The following is a 21,277-nucleotide window of genomic DNA, read 5'->3' on the forward strand; positions in this document are numbered from 1 at the left end:
TACTGTGGATAGGCTGCTTGACGAGGCCAAAAACCGACTGCGGTTTGTGGAGCCAGGAGAGTAAGAGTAAGTCTGAATTTTCCGTCCTTCTGTTATTCATCTAGAAGCTACCTAGATGTTTGTCATATATTACGTCCTCTCATTGATATCTGTAGGCCTGCTTCTGTCGCTTGTTTCTTGAGATGCGTGGTTTCGTTAACCGCATCTTCTACTGGTTTCTACAATATCACAATATCGTCTGAGAATGCAAATGGGAAAGTCAGTTTCCCTTTCTCACTCCAGTTTCAATCCTAAAGGCCTCTGAGAGCTTTGCTGTGAATTTATGCCACATATTTATTGTTTATGTTTACGTATTTATTTCTGGCGACGAACAGATTTCTCCCAACGAGAGCCTAGTTTGGTACTATCAGTGTAGAACGTTAGGCATCATTAACGGAGCCACAACCTCACGTCTTCTTGCATGCCTCATCACTATCAAAGTGAAGTCCTCGAAGGTGTTCTTTAAATATTGGAAACAAATGAAAATCGGATGGGGCCAAGTCGGGGCTGTATGGAGGATGACGAGTGACAGTGAACACAAGACATCGGATTGTTGCAGAGGTCGAAGCGGTTGTGTGTGGTATGGCATCGTCATACTGAAGGAGGAGGTGCTCCATGTCTGGACGAACTCTTAGAAATCGAAACTCGATTACAACACGCTGTTTTTTCACGCACCGACATAGTTACGTCGCACACCTTCAACTTACACGCTACAACGCGGAGCCCTCTAGCGGCAGAGGATTGCAATTTGCCACTGAAGCGGTAAATTCGACCGAGTAATATTCATGACAGGTAATACCTCAACCGATATTGTGAAAAGAATTAAAAATTCGGAGGCATATTTCCGCACGCTCTAGTACACCATTTAGAGCGTTCCAAAGCTACCAGCGCATTCTTGTAAGGGAGTGGCTAATATTTTGTCCGACGAGCTTGTAGAGACAGACGTCGCCTTCACAGGTACAACACGATGCTGCGTGTGCAGAAGAAGGTGGTGCTGCCGGTGCGCGCGACGGGACGCGCCCAAGGAGCGCCAGTTCCAGGGCACGTCGCCGTCTTCTCGTCGTACCCGGGAGTCATCGGCTCCGTCGACGACTTCTACGTTCTGTCCTCCGGGCTCGTCGCAGTGGAGACCACAATAGGAAACAACAACGCGTCGCTCTGGAGCAACGTGCGGCCGCGTGGACAGGTAAGACAAGCACGACTAATTGAACGCCACCACTAAATGGTGCTGGAGGCGCGTGTTGCAATGAAAGTGGAACCACCTGCTGCATTAGGCTGCGGTCACAATGGCACAGATATCGGTAGGTTCTGCCGGCGACAGACATCGGCCGAAGACTGCCGTCTTCTCAAACCAATACGCCACTACATGCGCGGTCACAATGTAGCCGATGTCATCGTCCGAACGCAGAGATTTTGGACGACAATCGGTGAAATTCAAATCAGTTTGTTTTTTTTCGGACATATCGACCGATACGAAACGAAACATGGACTGTGAGAAACTGGTAAGTTCAGTCAGTATGTGGCATAGTAGTATGTGGCGTCCTGAGGATGAAAACATTATAAGCGGGATATATTTCGAAATCTGGACTGAAATCACAGGTTTAATGGCAAGCAAAGTAGGCAAAATATTTATCGGAAATTTTAGATGTAAATTATAACCTTACAAAATTATTTGTTCAAGTGAGAAGGATGACGTATAGTATGCTTAAAGTCACTGCAGCGGATGTTTTTAGGGTTGTGGTAGGTGGACATCAGCTGTCTATAAATTATTGCTATATTTTTCGTGTTGAGCCTCTATGGACTGCGTGGTAAGAACCAATTTCATTTTAGTGTCTTGGTCTTGTTCTTGTTCCAGCATTGATTTCCTGCCAGTATCTTCTACGCCCACCAAGAAGAGCCTGTTTATGCTCTTCGGACAAAGGTCCTCTCCGTCTTTTGGACGTTGATGCCATTTTAAAACCTTGGTAGTTGTTCACCAATCTTCTAAATTTGTTCCTGTCAGGAATTTCTCTCTGAGATATCAATCTGCCGAAGAACTTTTTCACATTCTTCGAATCATCTCGGCCTTGTTTTCTTAGATTGGATGAAACTCCATATTCTTTTCGTTAGTCGGTCACCGTCCATCCTCATGAGATGACCGTAAAATAACAATCGTCTCTTCTTAACGGATGCTGTGATAGGTTCTGTCTTGCTGTACAAGTCCTCATTTGCTCTCATTCGCCATTGTCCATCAACCCATCTATTACCAAGGATTTTCCTTAATATCCTACGCTCTCGCTTTTCCAGCCGCTCAACTTGACCTTGTCTATTCATGGTCTAAGTTTCGGACGCATATAAGGCCTCAGATTTTACGACTGTATTATAATATAGGAACTTGGCCCCTATACTCATAGATTTTTTGTTATAGGTATTCTTTATCAGTTGGTAAGCCTGGTCTAACTTCCTCATCTTGACGTTAATTGCTTCTTCTTCTAATCCATTCTCCTGGATAACTTCACCGAGATACCTGAAACTTGTAACTCGTCCGATTTTCCCAGGTTGGTGATCATCCATTCAGCTCCATCACAGATGCTCGTCATACATTTTGTCTTTTGGGTACAGATCTAGAGTCCAACTTTTTCAGCAATTTCTGACAGCCTATTGATCTTGTTGACTTCTGACTCTGTTGTTAGCAAAAAAGACCAGGTCATCCGCAAAGGCCAAGCAGTCAATGTACACCCCTTTGTTCTTAGGACCAAGTCTGAACCGCTCTTAATTTGTTTCTTCTTGGGCTAACAACTTTCTCCACTCTCGAATGAAAAAGGAGTGGGGATAGTGCATCTCCTTGTCATACGCCCGTGCTGATTGTAAAGGGTTCTGAAATCTTACCCATAAATTTTATTTTTGACACTGTGTTAGTAACAGTTTGTTTGATCAGCTTTCTTGATGTATTATCCACGCCACATTCTTCCAAAATATTCATTAATGCCTCTCGATCGATGGAGTCATATGCTTTCTGAAAATCAACAAACACGACCACGGTGTTATTTCCTCCAGTTTTTTTTTTCCTGATGATGATCTTCAGGTTAAAGATCTGTTCTGAGCAAGAACGGCCATTCGAAAATCAGCTTGATATTTCCCAGTCAGTTGGTCAAGATGACCTATTGTGCTCTGTATTGCTTTGGAGAATATCTTATGTGGAACAAATACTAATGAGATGTCCCTATAGTTATTGACATTCTTTTTATCGCCTCTTTTTGTGTAGAGGATGGATTAAAGGTGACTGCCATTCAGTTGTTATCATCCCAGTTCTCCAAATCTCCTCAAAAATTTGGACTAGTACATCTAGAGTTTCATTATTTGCCAGCTTCAGTAGTTCCGCCACTACAGAATCCTCTCCAGCTACCTTATTATTCTTAAGGTTGTTGATGATCTCTTTGATCTCTCTTTACCAGGTGGAGATGAGTTGGGTAGTTTCTGGATCGGGGCACATACAGGGAATCTTTCTCTCGGTTAATCACAGTTAAGTAGGTTTTCAAAATAACGAGACACGATCGTGCAGTTTCCTTTCTTGGTCAGACCTAGCTTTCTATTTTCGTGTCTAGAACAAAGACTAGGGGCTTGGTATCCTTTCAAATTCGACTTTAACGTCTGATAGAAGTCTCTGGCATTGTTTGTCCGCAAATCCTGATCGATCTGTTCTAACTGCTGTTTCTCAATCGCTTAGCCCTTCGTAAATTTCTGGCTGCATATTTTCGAACTTCACGGAATACATCAAAATCTTCAGGTCTCCTGGTCGAGTTCCACTTTTCCAGTCATTTGTTCTTTGGGCACCACCTCATCACAAACCTCATTCCATCATCTATGCTTTCTGTTTTTAACTGTATTAGCTGCCTGTTCGATCTTGGAGGCGATGTCCGTCCATTTATGAGATTCAAATGTCAGTTGCTGGTGGTATTGTTCCAACACGTTTTGATTGATTTTGAGCTTCGCAACGTCATATTTATGAATTTTATTTCGGGGTTTCACGGCCTTATTGAGAGTGATGAAATTCATTTTGATCTTGGAGAGGTAATGATCAGAGTCAAACTGGGCACTTCTCTGTACTTTAACATTCATTACTTCCTTAATTGCTCTCGTAGAGATTGCTACATGATCAATCTGTTTCCACACATATTGCCTGCTGATCGCCAAGTCTTTTGTTTACTTGGCTTGTTTTTGTAAAATGTTGACATTATCTGGAGACTGAAGGATCGATATAGATTGACGAGTCTTATATCATTTCTGTTAGTCATCCTACGAGCAGCATACTTCCAATTGTAGATCTGAATTGCGGTTCTATTCCCCGCTGAGCGTTAGTCACCTAGTAGGATCTTTATGTTCTTAGATGGTATTTTCTGTAACTGTCCTTCAAGAAGGTGCCATAACTGTTCAACTTTCTCGGGCTTACGTTTGTTGTCTTCATTGACTGGTGCATGCGCATTGATCAGTGTGTATCCTTTGTTACCACAACTGAGAGTTAGGATAGAAAGTCTCTCAGAAGGGCCGAAGAACTCCACGATTGAACTGACAACCTTCTTACGAACAACAAAAGCTGTGTCAAGTACAGGCATGTTCTTACCTATTTTGACTGTCTTTATAAATCCTGTAACCTTCAAAGTTCAGTATTATTACTGCTTATTCGTGTTTTGGATGCCAATTGTGTGGTAAGTCTGTTTCTGTTAGATGAGGTCTTTTGCAAATGTGTTCCCACTTCAGTGTTTTAGGTGTTCAGAGTCTATTGCACGCAATAAAGTTTGTTTGTCTTTCACATACATACTGAATGACTGGTCACTGAAGAGTAACCCATGTATGTCTGCTCAAACTTCAAATAAATTCGCCAAAACGATGTTACTTTTCAGTGCCACCACGAAATCTCGAGTATTTAAAGCCGAAAACCAGTACTTGAAACACTTAGGATGAAGGAGGCTAATTTCGAGAAGTGTGGTTCGAGCTCTATTAAGAAAAACAGATACTCACGTTAAAGGTGTAGCTCTGGCTCAAGTAAAACAAGAAGAGACACTTCGACACACGACATATTCGGAGGCATCAAGGGATCACCAATTTAGTATTGGAGGGCAGTGTGGAGGCTAAAAATCGTAGAGGGAGACCAAGAGATGAATACTCTAAGGAGATTCAGAAGGATGTAGGTTGCAGTACTTACTGGGAGATGAAGCAGCTTGCACAGGATAGAGTAGCATGGAGAGCTGCATCAAACCAGTCTCAGGACTGAAGACCACAACAAAAACACCAAATTTTGAAAAGTACAAGTTCAAATTTTGTGTGTGGTCTGCTAGATGCTACTTCCGATGTCGTAAACACTAATTTAAAAGCTAATATTTTCAGTCTTGCACTCCAGCTACTACGAAACATGAAACCTTTTTACTTCCTTTCTCAAATCCGCTGGGAAAATGTTAAACAGCAATCTTATTTTTTGAGCATACTGCTACTAATACATTAATTTTTACCATTATTAGAATAAAGTGAGTTGCTGTGAAACTACAAATCTGCCTTTCGTTAACTTTATGATACCTGCTTATTCACACGCAAATTTTAGCCATGCATTATGTAATAGTAACATTATCTTAAAAATTGCTCTGAGCACTATGGGACTTAACATCTGAGGTCATCAGTCCCCTATAACTTAGAACTACTTAAACCTAACTAACCTATGGACATCACACACATCCATGCCCGAGGCGAACCTGCGACCGTGGCGGTCGCGCGGTTCCAGACTGAAGCGCCTAGAACCGCTCGGCCACACAGGCCGGCAACATTATCTAGTTTCACCATGCAAATCAATCATTATGTCCTCACAACCTCATTGGCAACAACTTTATACACCGAATTCCCACGTCCTACCACTGTAGCGTAATAAACTGTACTCACAAGTTTTGCAGAGATCCTTAAATGTGATGTGATGTGTTGTTGTAACAGCATACTTTCGTAAAATACATGTATAAAATATACGAAAAAGGTCAATTACGGCAGTTAGCTTCAAAGGGGGTGGCTCCTTATTTTAATATATTTTGTGTGGGATCTAAAATTTAAAAACCTCTCTCACACCGGCCTGATTTAGCTTCACTGATCAGGATAGTAAAAACATGCGTGTATTAAGGGAATTTTCATTGACAAAGCAGGCTTATCACATTCACACAGTTCAATACTGTTCTATCCTGATTAAATTGAGCTTAACTTAAATTCCATAAGGCAGTGAAGCAATTTCGAAGTCTCGGTGCGACAAAAATTGTCAGTCGATCTCCTGGAAACATTTGTAATAATTATTAACTTTCAGTGATCACATGGGGAAGACCGGAGATCTGCTGGTAAGACCGTGTTAGCCTATTTATTTGAAGTAACTGGATATCTTGAGCATACAAAACGGCAGCTTCGTCCATTGTAAATCAGACGTTCCCCACTGATCCCGTGCAACACAGCGTAGTAAGCAGACACTGTCAATAATAATCAGTTAAATAATACGCGAACACACTTACTTTAGTTTAGTTCATGTATTAAATTCCTTCTCATACAGAATCTCATCAAGATGGCGACTAGCTCAACAATACATACATATACATCCTCCTTCTTTCACGACTAATCGGCAAGAAGTCCTCTATTCTTTTTCATAAGAGAAAACATAGATAGCAGAGAAGCTATTCCATGGAGTAAATGGACGCTCCAAGGAATAATTGGGCTTGAAACTACTTTGCATTGATAATCGGTAAGATAAGAAGAGATATTTCGAGATATGTACTGAGTTATATAATTTATAAAAAATTCTGAAAATATCGCGGAGAGACCGCTGCAAGAGACATTACATCGCCCCTCGCAGCGAGCAAAGTTGATATGTATCCACTTTGCGAGCTATTGGCTTAGCTAACTCTTTAGAATTTGTGGAACATACGTTCCTATAAATTTTAAGAAGTTAGTAAATTTTTTTTTTTGATTACAAGAATTGAAAGAGATTTTGTATCTTCGTTACTAGATACCTAGTTGTTGCTTTTACGTGTACTGGGGCATACCCGCATCCTACGTACACAACCAGGGAAGATGGACTTATATAGTTGTTAATCAGGTCCACCTATTCAGGAACTGGCCTTCACAGGGAAACCCCGGAAAACCTGGAGGCTTAGACCCCAACTAGGTATCACAGATGATAGGAAAGACAGAATAATTTAGAAATTTGAAAGATATTCTAGAATTCATAGGAAAGATAAAATCTGCCTCATAGCAAAAAAAAAAAAAAAAAAAAAAAAGATCTTTACACATGCAAATTTTTTTTACAATCTTCTGAAAAATTTTCTTCATCGATGTCTTGCTGAACTGCGGTGAAACTGATCGAACAGGAACATGGGACACGGCACGGAGGACAGGCGTCGCATTGGCGTACCGGACAGGAGACGTAACGGATTTGAGAGACCAGAAGGAACCTCAGGAACAGGTACTCAGGATTGTGGCGTGAAACAATCGAAATTCGTCTAAGGAATGGTCAACTATTAAAGATTCCTGGGTTAGAAGGGTTAGTCGAATTTTCCAGATTCATTTGGAACTCAAATATGGACCTGATCCATCCAATCTTCCATCTGAGGAATAGGAAAATCCATTCGTCTTTTACTTTCCACACCTAGGTGTCTTAATCGATACTGTAGTTGCACAATATCACAACTCCAGATCGGAAAACAATTTTTGAAAACATGGATAATTTCATCCATCTTCTTGAGTAAGCCGAAAGGTTCTAATCCTGGTTTTAATTATTTATTTATTTAATTTGTTTTTTCGTTGGTTTTTCCAGGTGGAAGTAGATCTGAATCTTTCCTAATTTGGTTTCAAGTACGACTGTGGATAGCATGTCAGAATATTAAAAACTTTATTATTTGAGACAATTTCCAAAAAAAGTTATATCTTACTCATACATGATTAAAATGAAATTTTTCTGAAAGAGAACGTTTAATTAAGTCTTGCTGCATGACCTCTCCAGCTGAAATTAATCTTAATTAGTATTTATTGACGATCAAAATTTTCTCTTTTATACTCCAAATGCCGCATTTTCTCATGAACATATATGAATGAAATACACTCCTGGAAATTGAAATAAGAACACCGTGAATTCATTGTCCCAGAAAGGGGAAACTTTATTGACACATTCCTGGGGTCAGATACATCACATGATCACACTGACAGAACCACAGGCACATAGACACAGGCAACAGAGCATGCACAATGTCGGCACTAGTACAGTGTATATCCACCTTTCGCAGCAATGCAGGCTGCTATTCTCCCATGGAGACGATCGTAGAGATGCTGGATGTAGTCCTGTGGAACGGCTTGCCATGCCATTTCCACCTGGCGCCTCAGTTGGACCAGCGTTCGTGCTGGACGTGCAGACCGCGTGAGACGACGCTTCATCCAGTCCCAAACATGCTCAATGGGGGACAGATCCGGAGATCTTGCTGGCCAGGGTAGTTGACTTACACCTTCTAGAGCACGTTGGGTGGCACGGGATACATGCGGACGTGCATTGTCCTGTTGGAACAGCAAGTTCCCTTGCTGGTCTAGGAATGGTAGAACGATGGGTTCGATGACGGTTTGGGTGTACCGTGCACTATTCAGTGTCCCCTCGACGATCACCAGTGGTGTACGGCCAGTGTAGGAGATCGCTCCCCACACCATGATGCCGGGTGTTGGCCCTGTGTGCCTCGGTCGTATGCAGTCCTGATTGTGGCGCTCACCTGCACGGCGCCAAACACGCATACGACCATCATTGGCACCAAGGCAGAAGCGACTCTCATCGCTGAAGACGACACGTCTCCATTCGTCCCTCCATTCACGCCTGTCGCGACACCACTGGAGGCGGGCTGCACGATGTTGGGGCGTGAGCGGAAGACGGCCTAACGGTGTGCGGGACCGTAGCCCAGCTTCATGGAGACGGTTGCGGATGGTCCTCGCCGATACCCCAGGAGCAACAGTGTCCCTAATTTGCTGGGAAGTGGTGGTGCGGTCCCCTACGGCACTGCGTAGGATCCTACGGTCTTGGCGTGCATCCGTGCGTCGCTGCGGTCCGGTCCCAGGTCGACGGGCACGTGCACCTTCCGCCGACCACTGGCGACAACATCGATGTACTGTGGAGACCTCACGCCCCACGTGTTGAGCAATTCGGCGGTACGTCCACCCGGCCTCCCGCATGCCCACTATACGCCCTCGCTCAAAGTCCGTCAACTGCACATACGGTTCACGTCCACGCTATCGCGGCATGCTACCAGTGTTAAAGACTGCGATGGAGCTCCGTATGCCACGGCAAACTGGCTGACACTGACGGCGGCGGTGCACAAATGCTGCGCAGCTAGCGCCATTCGACGGCCAACACCGCGGTTCCTGGTGTGTCCGCTGTGCCGTGCGTGTGATCATTGCTTGTACAGCCCTCTCGCAGTGTCCGGAGCAAGTATGGTGGGTCTGACACACCGGTGTCAATGTGTTCTTTTTTCCATTTCCAGGAGTGTATAACAATAAACAAATCCAACTGGAAAATGACACATTATTACAAATTCAATGAAGAACTTTCTTATTAACTCTAATTTTATAAACACACACTAAGCTAAGAATTTAATTAAATTCTCTTGAATAGAATTTAGCTCGCACAAAAAAAACCAGCGAGTCTTTGTTTCTGTGGACAGTAGCAATCGATTCTAATTTCCTAACGCGGTTCATTTGTTCTCCTGTGAACTGTCAGTTTACAAACACTAACTTCACACGCAAGCGCCGTATTCGATCATATAGTTTCAGTAAACTTATTCTCACTGGAGATTAACACTCCCTGAATGTATATTATTTCACAGGCATAAGCTTCTTTGGTGATCATCGTGTAGACAGATAATCCGTAAGTCTTCACAGCAGCAATAGCTACAGTTCCACTTACTTTTCTAAATATTCCTATACTATCTGAGAAGCAATCGCTTACTGTTCATTAAACTATCACAGATGCTTGGCATGCTGTCATTTAACCTATCACAGTAGCTGAGGTATACTGTCCTTCGCACTTCAATTTTTTTTTAACACTCAATTACTTCATACAGACTTTTCATTTAATTTGAAACACTTTCCTTAAAAGTACCTCTTTAGGTCTACATGGGGAAATAATCCTTTTATTCTTCCAGAGTCCGGATATGCTAATAAATACGCACCAGGATTCGGTATATCAACTATTATATATGGACCTGTATAAATTAGATTCCATTTTCTGATGGTCTTCTTCAACCTTGATGACTTGATGTGTCTTATTAAAAGAATTTTTTGTCCGATATTGAAAGTCTGAATCCGTTTGATGTTTCTGTCATGGATTTCCTTTCGCTGTCTTGCTTTCTCCGTAATATTAATGAGAGCATTGCGAATTTTTTCTTCCCATGGCATTTTGGTGTCCTCGAGTTTAGGCAAGTTATCTACCCAAAAGTTTCTTTCGATATCTCTGAACATCAGTTCATTCGGGGTAAAGTTTGTAGAACTATGACGTAAATTATTATAAATCTGCTCAAACTCGGTCAAATAGTTTATCCAGGTAGTTTGTTTATCATGACAGTACGTTCTCATGAATCTGTTTAGTTCTCGAAAAACCCGTTCAATTAAATTCCCTTGTGGATGATAGCAAGATGTAAATATCTGTTTTATTCCTAGTTGTGATACTAATTTTCTCCATAAATATCCAGTAAATATCTTCGCATTGTCAGAGATTATAGATTTTGGAATCCCTGCATGACGAATGTAGTCATTTACAAACTTTACTGCGGCAGCTCTTGCAGTTGCTGATTTTATAGGATATAGTTTAACATATTTTGTAAACACATCACAGAATCCAATAATGTACTTAACACCACCTCTGGCTCTAGGAAGTGGTCCACAAATATCACATGATATAAGTGGTCTTGGTGCTTCAGGTATTATTGAGTGAAGCGCAATTTTATTTCCCTTGTTGTCCGGCTTAGCCTTTTGACAGAGAACACATTTCTGTATGACTTTGTGCACTTTTCGCCTTATATTTGGGAAGTGACAATAATATCTAATCTTATTAGCACACTTTACAACACCAACATGACCCCAGGTCAAATGTGTAAACCAAATTAATCGTTCTTCATATTCTTCGGGTATGCAGACACACCACTTTGGATTCTCAGCCTTCCCAGATTTAAAAAATAAAATATTATTCACAAGCCGGTAGTATTCCAAATTGACCATAGGATTTTGTTGATTGAATTGTCGTATTATAGCATTCCATCGTCGATCCTTCTTCTGAAGCTGAGCCATTGTCTTACATAAATGAATATATTATAACTTGTAATTAGTTTCTTGAAGAAGAAGCACTGGAAATTCTGCCTTATTATTTACATCCAGTTCAGGTGTTATTCCTTTTGGAGATCTAGACAACGCGTCAGCTATAATATTTTCTTTTCCAGCTACATGAATAATTTGAAACTGATATTCTTGCAGCGCCAGCGTCCACCTTGACAAGCGAGGATGCAGCAACTTACAAGTTTGTAAAAAGTCTAGTGATTGGTGATCACAATAAACGGCTATCCTTGAGCCATATACATAATAATTAAACCTTTTCAAAGACCAAATAACTGCTAAAGCTTCCAATTCCGTAGTGGTATATGCTCTTTCACAGGTGGATAAAACTCTGCTAGCAAATGCAATTGGACAAAAGGTTTTTACACCATCGATGTACCTAATTTGAAATAAACAAGATCCTAATCCGACAGCTGATGAATCAGTGGCTAAACAGAATCCGACATTCGTATCAGGGTGGTATAATAACGGAGCGTTTATCAGTTGATCCTTAATTTCACAAAAAGCTTTTTCACAATCATTAGACCATTGCCATGGTACATCTTTCCTCAGGAGCCGGTTTAGTGCTTCAGAGTTCATTGATTGAGTTTTAATAAATCGACGAAAAAATGAAGCCAAGCCTATAAAGCCTTTCAGTTGTCTTCTGTTTCTTGGAGTTGGAAAATTTTTTATCGCACTAATCTTCGCTTCTGTTGGAAGAATGCCTTTTGCATTAATCATATGTCCTAAGAATTTAATTCTCTGTAGAGAAAATTGGGATTTTTTTAGATTTGCAGTTATACCAGTTTTTTTGAACACAGCAAAAATCCTCCTAATAAGTTGTACATGTTCCTCCCAAGTTTTAGAGGCAATTAATAGATCGTCCACAAAAATTGTTATTCGACTACGTAGTTCTGGTCCTAGGGCATAGTCGGACGCAGAAATAAAAACTCCAGAGCTGATATTGAGACCAAACGGAACGACCTTGAACTGATAGCTTCTCCCTCCATATATAAAAGTATATTTTCTTGAGTCCTTGTCTAACTGGACTTGCCAGAACGAACTTCTCAAATCAATACTGGTTAAATAGGATACATCTTGAAATTTCTGTATTAACTCATCGATGTTCTCCGGATGTGTGCGCACAGGTACTATAATTTTGTTAATTTCCCTTGCATCTAATACCAATCGAACTTTTCCTCCTGGCTTTGGTACAACAAGCAACGGAGAACAATATGGGCTGTTCGACGGTTCAGTAAGATTCCAGTTTAACAATTTTTGTATCTCTTCCTGAACTGGTTGTTTTAATCGCCAGGGAATGGGATAGTGTGTGCGGCAAAATGCCTTATGGGGCTTAATCTGTAATGTACAAACATATCCTCTAATAATTCCGCGCTTTTCATCGAAAACTGACTCATATTGTGTTAATATATTGAATAATTGTTCCCTCTGACTATCCGTTAGGCAATCTGACTCAGCAGTCTTCTGTTCGACTGTTTGTCTGAAATCCTCTTCTTGAATTGACTTGATCGGTAGTCGGCACATATTATTATTTTCAGCACAAATCAACTGCACAGCAGCACCACGGAAATATCGCTCATACACTGCCTCCTTTCGCAGTAAGATCAGTGTAACAAATTGATCTTCGATTTTAAAATGCACCTTTCCTTCTACCAAGTCCAACTTGCAAAGTTCAGATGCCAAGAATACAATCTACTAACAACTTTTCCACTACAAGGAAAGTGCATTGTTTAGCTACATTTCCCAATTTTATCTCTATAAGCTTTTGTATCTTGACGTTCCGGGATTTTGCTCCCACTGCACCTATAACTCGACAATTTTGTACTGGTAGGACAGGGATTTTCTTAATTTTACTAATTCTACGAAACAAAGTTCCGGATACTACGTCTGTAGATGAAGCTGTGTCCAATACTACATTGGTTAAAATTCCTCCCACTTCTGTGATGATCTCAGACACAGGAACCCTTTTATCTTCGACTACACAGGTCTCAAAGTCTCTCGTCAATTCATCTGTCATTAATTCGCCTTCATTATATCTCAACATTGCCATGGAATTAATTTCGTTTAAAACAGGTTTGTCCCTTTTGTATTCCCCGGCCGACTTTACGGAGCATAAAGCGGCCCTCTTCAGTTTAAATGTCGATTATTATTTCCTCTTGAATCATTTACTACTTCTGTTATGACTGGTTGTTGTTGATGACTGGTTGTGTTATTTGCTTCAAATCGAGGGTCAGAATTTCTGTAATTTCTGTACGCATTATTATTATTTGAAGACTGCTGGTTCTGATAATCTCTTGCATTTCCAAACATTGGGTTGTATCTGCGACCTGTTCGATTGTCTCTGAATCTGCCCCTCGCAGCACAGTTATTGAAATTTCCATTTCCGTTGAATCTCTGACTATTCCTAGTATAATAATTATTAAATCCGTTTCCGTTCCGGTTTGCGTTTGGCGCCTCAATCGCTCTCCTCTGCATAACCGGTTGTCTTGTCTTGTGTCAAGCGTAGTCATGAAAGAGTCAAGGTCATGCTCATTAATATACAGCATTCTATTTCTGATGCTGGCCGGAAGTCGAGATTTTAATATGCCAATCACGTCTTGTAGAGGCATAGGCTTATCCCAATACCGCGATTTGTTTATATATTTCTCAAAGTATTTCTTTAAAGACCCACGTGAAAAGGAAAAAGGTTACGGGTATAATACCTCCTGCCTTAAACGTACTTGTACTCCTTCAGACCAGTATTTGGATAAAACTGTTCGTTGAAAATCTTCATATGTGTCCCAAGTTGATATCATATCAGATGCCCATATAGCTCCTGACCCCTGAATATAACCGGTCACGAAACTAACCTTTTGCCACTCACTCCAATTTTTTGGCAATACTCCCCTAAAACTTCTTATAAACACTACAGGATGAACATTTTTCTTGTCTGGGTTGTAGATCTGGAATTGACGTTGTTTCAGCATTTTCTCCTCAGTATTGCTTTTACAATTACAGGCATTATGACTACCCTCATAGTGTTGTGATTGATGTTGATTGCAGAAACGAACGTGTGCATTAATGTCCCTGTCGGTACTTGGTCGGGTAAATAATGTAGCTTCATTGATAGATCTTGTTATGGGTTCATTTCCTTGCGTGGAACACAAATCTTCTCGAGATAGATTTAAAGATCTCTCAATGTTTTCTTTCCATTGTTTAAGTTCTTCGCCTAATTGTTCTTTGGCTTCTCGAAAACCTTTATTAAAAAAACGTGTGCATTAATGTCCCTGTCGGTACTTGGTCGGGTAAATAATGTAGCTTCATTGATAGATCTTGTTATGGGTTCATTTCCTTGCGTGGAACACAAATCTTCTCGAGATAGATTTAAAGATCTCTCAATGTTTTCTTTCCATTGTTTAAGTTCTTCGCCTAATTGTTCTTTGGCTTCTCGAAAACCTTTATTAAATAAATTTTCTTCAGAACTCTCGGTCATAGATCGTATAGCTGTTCTGACCGTATGTTCAATATTGTCTGAAGAAATGCCTTGCCTTTCTAAACTTAACCGTGAGAATTTTCCCTCGAGAATGTTTACCTTATGATCAACCTCGTCTTGTCTCTCCTTTATGTTATTTATGGATTTATCCAAATTTTGGATGTCCTTCGGGATCTTGTCTTGTGATTATCTCAAATCCTGCATATCTGCTGATATCTCATTTACTTGTTGCTTTAATTCATCTTGAACTTCAACTAATACCGGAATTACCGCCATAGAACATTGCATCTGTTCTTGTGCTTGAACTATCTGTGGGACTGACTCGACCTGCTCTTTAATAGTATCAAACTTAGTAGCAACATACTCAGTTAGCTCTAGGCGTAACTTCTTCGCATTTTCATTACACTGCTGAGTGACTTGCTCAATTTGAACAGCTAATTTTAATTCTGTCTTTTCATTCTGAATTTTCAATTCTTCCGCAGTTTTATTTAATTTATCATCAAGTCAGGTGACTACAGGGTTATAAACACAAAGTCAAATAGGGGTAATGCAGGAGTAGGTTTAATAATGAATAGGAAAATAGGAATGCGGGTAAGCTACTACAAACAGCATAGTGAACGCATTATTGTGGCCAAGATAGATACGAAGCCCACACCTACTACAGTAGTACAAGTTTATATGCCAACTAGCTCTGCAGATGACGAAGAAATTGAAGAAATGTATGATGAAATAAAAGAAATTATTCAGACAGTGAAGGGAGACGAAAATTTAATAGTCATGGGTGACTGGAATTCGAGTGTAGGAAAAGGGAGAGAAGGAAACGTAGTAGGTGAATATGGATTGGGGCTCAGAAATGAAAGAGGAAGCCGCCTGGTAGAATTTTGCACAGAGCACAACTTAATCATAGCTAACATTTGGTTTAAGAATCATGGAAGAACCCTGGAGACACTAAAAGGTATCAGATAGATTATATAATGGTAAGACAGAGATTTAGGAACCAGGTTTTAAATTGTAAGACATTTCCAGGGGCAGATGTGGACTCTGACCACAATCTATTGGTTATGACCTGTAGATTAAAACTGAAGAAACTACAAAAAGGTGGGAATTTAAGGAGATGGGACCTGGATAAACTGAAAGAACCAGAGGTTGTACAGAGTTTCAGGGAGAGAATAAGGGAACAATTGACAGGAATGGGGGAAAGAAATACAGTAGAAGAAGAATGGGTAGCTTTGAGGGATGAAGTAGTGAAGGCAGCAGAGGATCAAGTAGGTAAAAAGACGAGATCTAGTAGAAATCCTTGGGTAACAGAAGAAATATTGAATTTAATTGATGAAAGGAGAAAATATAAAAATGCAGTAAATGAAGCAGGCAAAAAGGAATACAAACGTCTCAAAAATGAGATCGACAGGAAGTGCAAAATGGCTAAGCAGGGATGGCTAGAGGACAAATGTAAGGATGTAGAGGCGTATCTCACTAGGGGTAAGATAGATACTGCCTACAGGAAAATTAAAGAGACTTTTGGAGATAAGAGAACCACTTGTATGAATATCAAGAGCTCAGATGGAAACCCAGTTCTAAGCAAAGAAGGGAAAGCAGAAAGGTGGAAGGAGTATATAGAGGGTCTATACAAGGGCGATGCACTTGAGGACAATATTATGGAAATGGAAGAGGATGTAGATGAAGATGAAATGGGAGATACGATACTGCGTGAAGAGTTTGACAGAGCACTGAAAGACCTGAGTCGAAACAAGGCCCCCGGAGTAGACAACATTCCATTGAAACTACTGTCGGCCTTAGGAGAGCCAGTCCTGACAAAACTACCATCTGGTGAGCAAGATGTATGAAACAGGCGAAATACCCTCACACTTCAAGAAGAATATAATAATTCCAATCCCAAAGAAAGCAGGTGTTGACAGATGTGAAATTTACCGAACAATCAGTTTAATAAGCCACAGCTGCAAAATACTAACACGAATTCTTTACAGACGAATGGAAAAACTGGTAGAAGCCGACCTCGGGGAAGATCAGTTTGGATTCCGTAGAAATACTGGAACACGTGAGGCAATACTGACCTTACGACTTATCTTAGAAGGAAGATTAAGGAAAGGCAAAGCTACGTTTCTAGCATTTGTAGACTTAGAGAAAGCTTTTGACAATGTTGACTGGAATACTCTCTTTCAAATTCTAAAGGTGGCAGGGGTAAAATACAGGGAGCGAAAGGCTATTTACAATTTGTACAGAAACCAGATGGCAGTTATAAGAGTCGAGGGACATGAAAGGGAAGCAGTGGTTGGGAAGGGAGTAAGACAGGGTTGTAGCCTCTCCCAGATATTATTCAATCTGTATATTGAGCAAGCAGTAAAGGAAACAAAAGAAAAATTCGGGGTAGGTATTAAAAACCATGGAGAAGAAATAAAAACTTTGAGGTTCGCCGATGACATTGTAATTCTGTCAGAGACAGCAAAGGACTTGGAAGAGCAGTTGAACGGAATGGATGGTGTCTTGAAGGGAGGATATAAGATGAACATCAACAAAAGCAAAACGAGGATAATGGAATGTAGTCGAATAAAGTCGGGTGATGCTGAGGGAATTAGATTAATAAATGAGACACTTAAAGCAGTAAAGGAGTTTTGCTATTTGGGGAGCAAAATAACTGATGATGGTCGAAGTAGAGAGGATATAAAATGTAGACTGGCAATGGCAAGGAAAGCGTTTCTGAAGAAGAGAAATTTGTTAACATCGAGTATAGATCTAAGTGTCAGGAAGTCATTTCTGAAAGTATTTGTATGGAGTGTAGCCATGTATGGAAGTGAAACATGGACGGTAAATAGTTTGGACAAGAAGGGAATAGAAGCTTTCGAAATGTGGTGCTACAGAAGAATGCTGAAGATTAGATGGGTAGATCACATAACTAATGAGGAAGTATTGAATAGGATTGGGGAGAAGAGAAGTTTGTGGCGCAACTTGACCAGAAGAAAGGATCGGTTGGTAGGACATGTTCTGAGGCATCAAGGGATCACCAATTTAGTATTGTAGGGCAGCATGGAGGGTAAAAATCGTAGGGGGAGACCCAGAGATGAATACACTAAGCAGATTCAGAAGGATGTAGGTTGCAGCGGGTACTGGGAGATGAAGAAGCTTGCACAGGATAGAGTAGCATGGAGAGCTGCATCAAACCAGTCTCAGGACTGAAGACCACAACAACAACAACAACATCATCAAGTTTCTGAAAACTCTCTATTAATTTATTATTTAATTCCGCTTGGTTAGCTTCTAATTTCTCCTGGACTTTCACTTGATTGGCTGCTAATTGTTCATTCATTTCCCTTTTAGTCTCAATTTGCGCTTTAGTTAATTCCCTTTTAGTCTCTATTTGCGCTTTAGTTAAGTCTGTTACATTTTTGGCTAACAGTGTTAACTGCTGCATGATTACAGTCAATGGGTTTATTTCGTCCTGCTCAGATGACATCGAAACACTTAAGCTTTGTTGCGGGGCCTGACTAATGCTGCCGCGAGGCACTACTTCAGTTAAGCTAGCGTCTAATGTTTCACTAACCTCAGAAACAGCTGAGGGCTGTTGTGATTCGCTCTGCTGTTGCATTGCCATTTTATAAGCCGCCCTAGTAAGAACCATTAATACACAGGACAACAAATATATAAAGTCACTCGCATCTGAGTTAATAATGTCACTGACCTAAACTTTGCATAATACTCACTTACAATAAACACTTCCTATCTAAAGTTCAACCCAATCAATCTGATTCAAACCGATAGACATTTAAATAGTTTTTATAAATTTCTATCTACAAAAATTTAATTGTATATTGTCTGGCCTGAACGACGTTCTCGTAGGTTGTGGCGAAATTGTGACTTCTGGAACAGGCCTCGTCTTCTTTTCTCTCGTGCACATGCAACATAAAATTCACACAATGTTTAAGTAATGCTCAAAAATGAGTCCTGTCACAGTGAAGCGTTACTAGACAATCTGTCCTGTATTTTGTGTGGGATCTAAAATTTAAAAACCTCTCTCACACCGGCCTGATTTAGCTTCACTGATCAGGATAGTAAAAACATGCGTATATTAAGGGAATTTTCATTGACAAAGCAGGCTTATCACATTCACACAGTTCAATACTGTTCTATCCTGATTAAATTGAGCTTAACTTAAATTCCATAAGGCAGTGAAGCAATTTCGAAGTCTCGGTGCGACAAAAATTGTCAGTCGATCTCCTGGAAACATTTGTAATAATTATTAACTTTCAGTGATCACATGGGGAAGACCGGAGATCTGCTGGTAAGACCGTGTTAGCCTATTTATTTGAAGTAGCTGGATATCTTGAGCATACAAAACGGCAGCTTCGTCCATTGTAAATCAGACGTTCCCCACTGATCCCGTGCAACACAGCGTAGTAAGCAGACACTGTCAATAATAATCAGTTAAATAATACGCGAACACACTTACTTTAGTTTAGTTCATGTATTAAATTCCTTCTCATACAGAATCTCATCAAGATGGCGACTAGCTCAACAATACATACATATACATCCTCCTTCTTTCACGACTAATCGGCAAGAAGTCCTCTATTCTTTTTCATAAGAGAAAACATAGATAGCAGAGAAGCTATTCCATGGAGTAAATGGACGCTCCAAGGAATAATTGGGCTTGAAACTACTTTGCATTGATAATCGGTAAGATAAGAAGAGATATTTCGAGATATGTACTGAGTTATATAATTTATAAAAAATTCTGAAAATATCGCGGAGAGACCGCTGCAAGAGACATTACATTATGACGCTAACGGATGGTGGTAGTTCAAAAATGCTGTCACAAAGTTAAAGCGTTTTGAACTTTTGTGGCCTCGCGTTTTTCCCTTCATCTCAAATAGTCGTAAAACTTGTGTGGTAATTCCAATGACGTTCTTTTCGAGACTGATATAGCTCATTTACATGCATTCGGCATATTTTTAATAGCTAACGCCCCAGTGCAGCACTAGTCTCCAAGCACAGAAGCGAAGCAGAAGGACGAAGGAGATCGGACGCACCGTGCCCAAGTTGTCGGCCGATGTCAACTGACGAGCTATGGCGACGGCGTCTTACTACCATTGTCGGTCTCACTGTGAATGCAGCGTTAGGGGAAGAGCACGCCTGTCACTACGATGGATGCTAGTGTGCCGCCATTTTAAGACTGTACAAAGAGAATGGAAATTTTTTTTGTACAAATCGATTTAGTGTTTCCCGAAGTATTCGCCTAAAACACTGCACATATGAGCGATGGATCGCAGCGATTCGTAGCAAGCGATGTCGTGCAATACACGCGATTCGCCAAGCAATTTGAACCAGTATGCGAACTGCAGGTTATTTTGCAGAATGTATTATATTTTTCACTGACGCTCAAGTGGATTGGTTATATCTTTACAGAGTGTTAATAACATTCATTTTTCGTTTGTTAGTCTTACATTTATTTTTGTTCATTTGTTTTATAGTTTAATTGCACGTGTTTACACAATTTGTTTTTTAAATCTCAATGTGTTGTCAGAAATATTATCAGTAGCAGCGCTACTGATTACCATAACAATAGATATAAATTGTATGGGGCTGAGTTAGGCTGCTCGATGTAAGTAACTTTAGTACAGCTGTATAATAGATTTGCCTTGAACATTTAAATTACGTCCACTTAATATTGTGGTACGTCATTCTGTTTAGAAGTTAAAAACGTTAATAATGCGTGTAGTTATTTCATAAGTAACTCAGAATTACCAGATGGAGCCCAATGTATCGGGACTATTACTGTGAAACTACTGTCAGTTCTACTTCTACTGCACAAGCTTAAAAATGCTAATCACGGCAAAATCGGATGATGTATTTTGTGTCACATGTCAATCAAAACCATAACTATGCCTAATAACTAGACAAACGAGCTGCAGCTAGGCACCCCTATTGCTACATATCGCGTATGGTACATCACATTGCGTGGGAATTTAAAACGATTCTCTGGAAGATCGCACGGACGGGTCGCTGCGATCCTTTGCTCGCTATGTAGGGCGCTTCAAATATTTATTCGTATTCGCTTGTGCTCGAACTAATTAGGGAATCGTTTTCTCCTCTCTGCTGTCGATACCTCAGAAAAACGATTTGAGGTAACGAAAATCTCTGTGCGCATTGTTTTGCTTGCCACACGAAAACAGAAAGCATCCGTTAGGCGATAAATCAAGTGAATGCTTAATTCGATGTCTTCTCCCTCAAATTATCAATTGTTTAAAGCGCTCCGTGCAGCTGCCTTTTTTATGATGGACAATGGTTCGATCTGAAATTTCGCGGCAGATTAAAACCGGACCTGAACTCGATTCTGTGGCCGGGCAGGTGCCTTATCGACTGAACTACTCAAGCACGACACACGAGCCGGCGTCGCAGCTT

The 21,277-nt window shown here is 40.5% G+C and overlaps 1 protein-coding gene across 1 annotated transcript in view; it reads left to right on the forward strand.

The window, feature by feature from the left end:
* LOC126167560 (putative phospholipase B-like 2) overlaps positions 1-21,277 on the forward strand; it is a 158,911-nt gene that overhangs the window by 105,884 nt on the left and 31,750 nt on the right. The window contains exon 5 of the mRNA XM_049920486.1: positions 997-1,225. Coding sequence (XP_049776443.1) covers positions 997-1,225 — 229 coding nt within the window. The remainder of the gene's footprint in view (positions 1-996; positions 1,226-21,277) is intronic.

The sequence above is a fragment of the Schistocerca cancellata genome, chromosome 1 (genome assembly GCF_023864275.1).
Source record: "Schistocerca cancellata isolate TAMUIC-IGC-003103 chromosome 1, iqSchCanc2.1, whole genome shotgun sequence".
Lineage (NCBI taxonomy): Eukaryota > Metazoa > Arthropoda > Insecta > Orthoptera > Acrididae > Schistocerca > Schistocerca cancellata.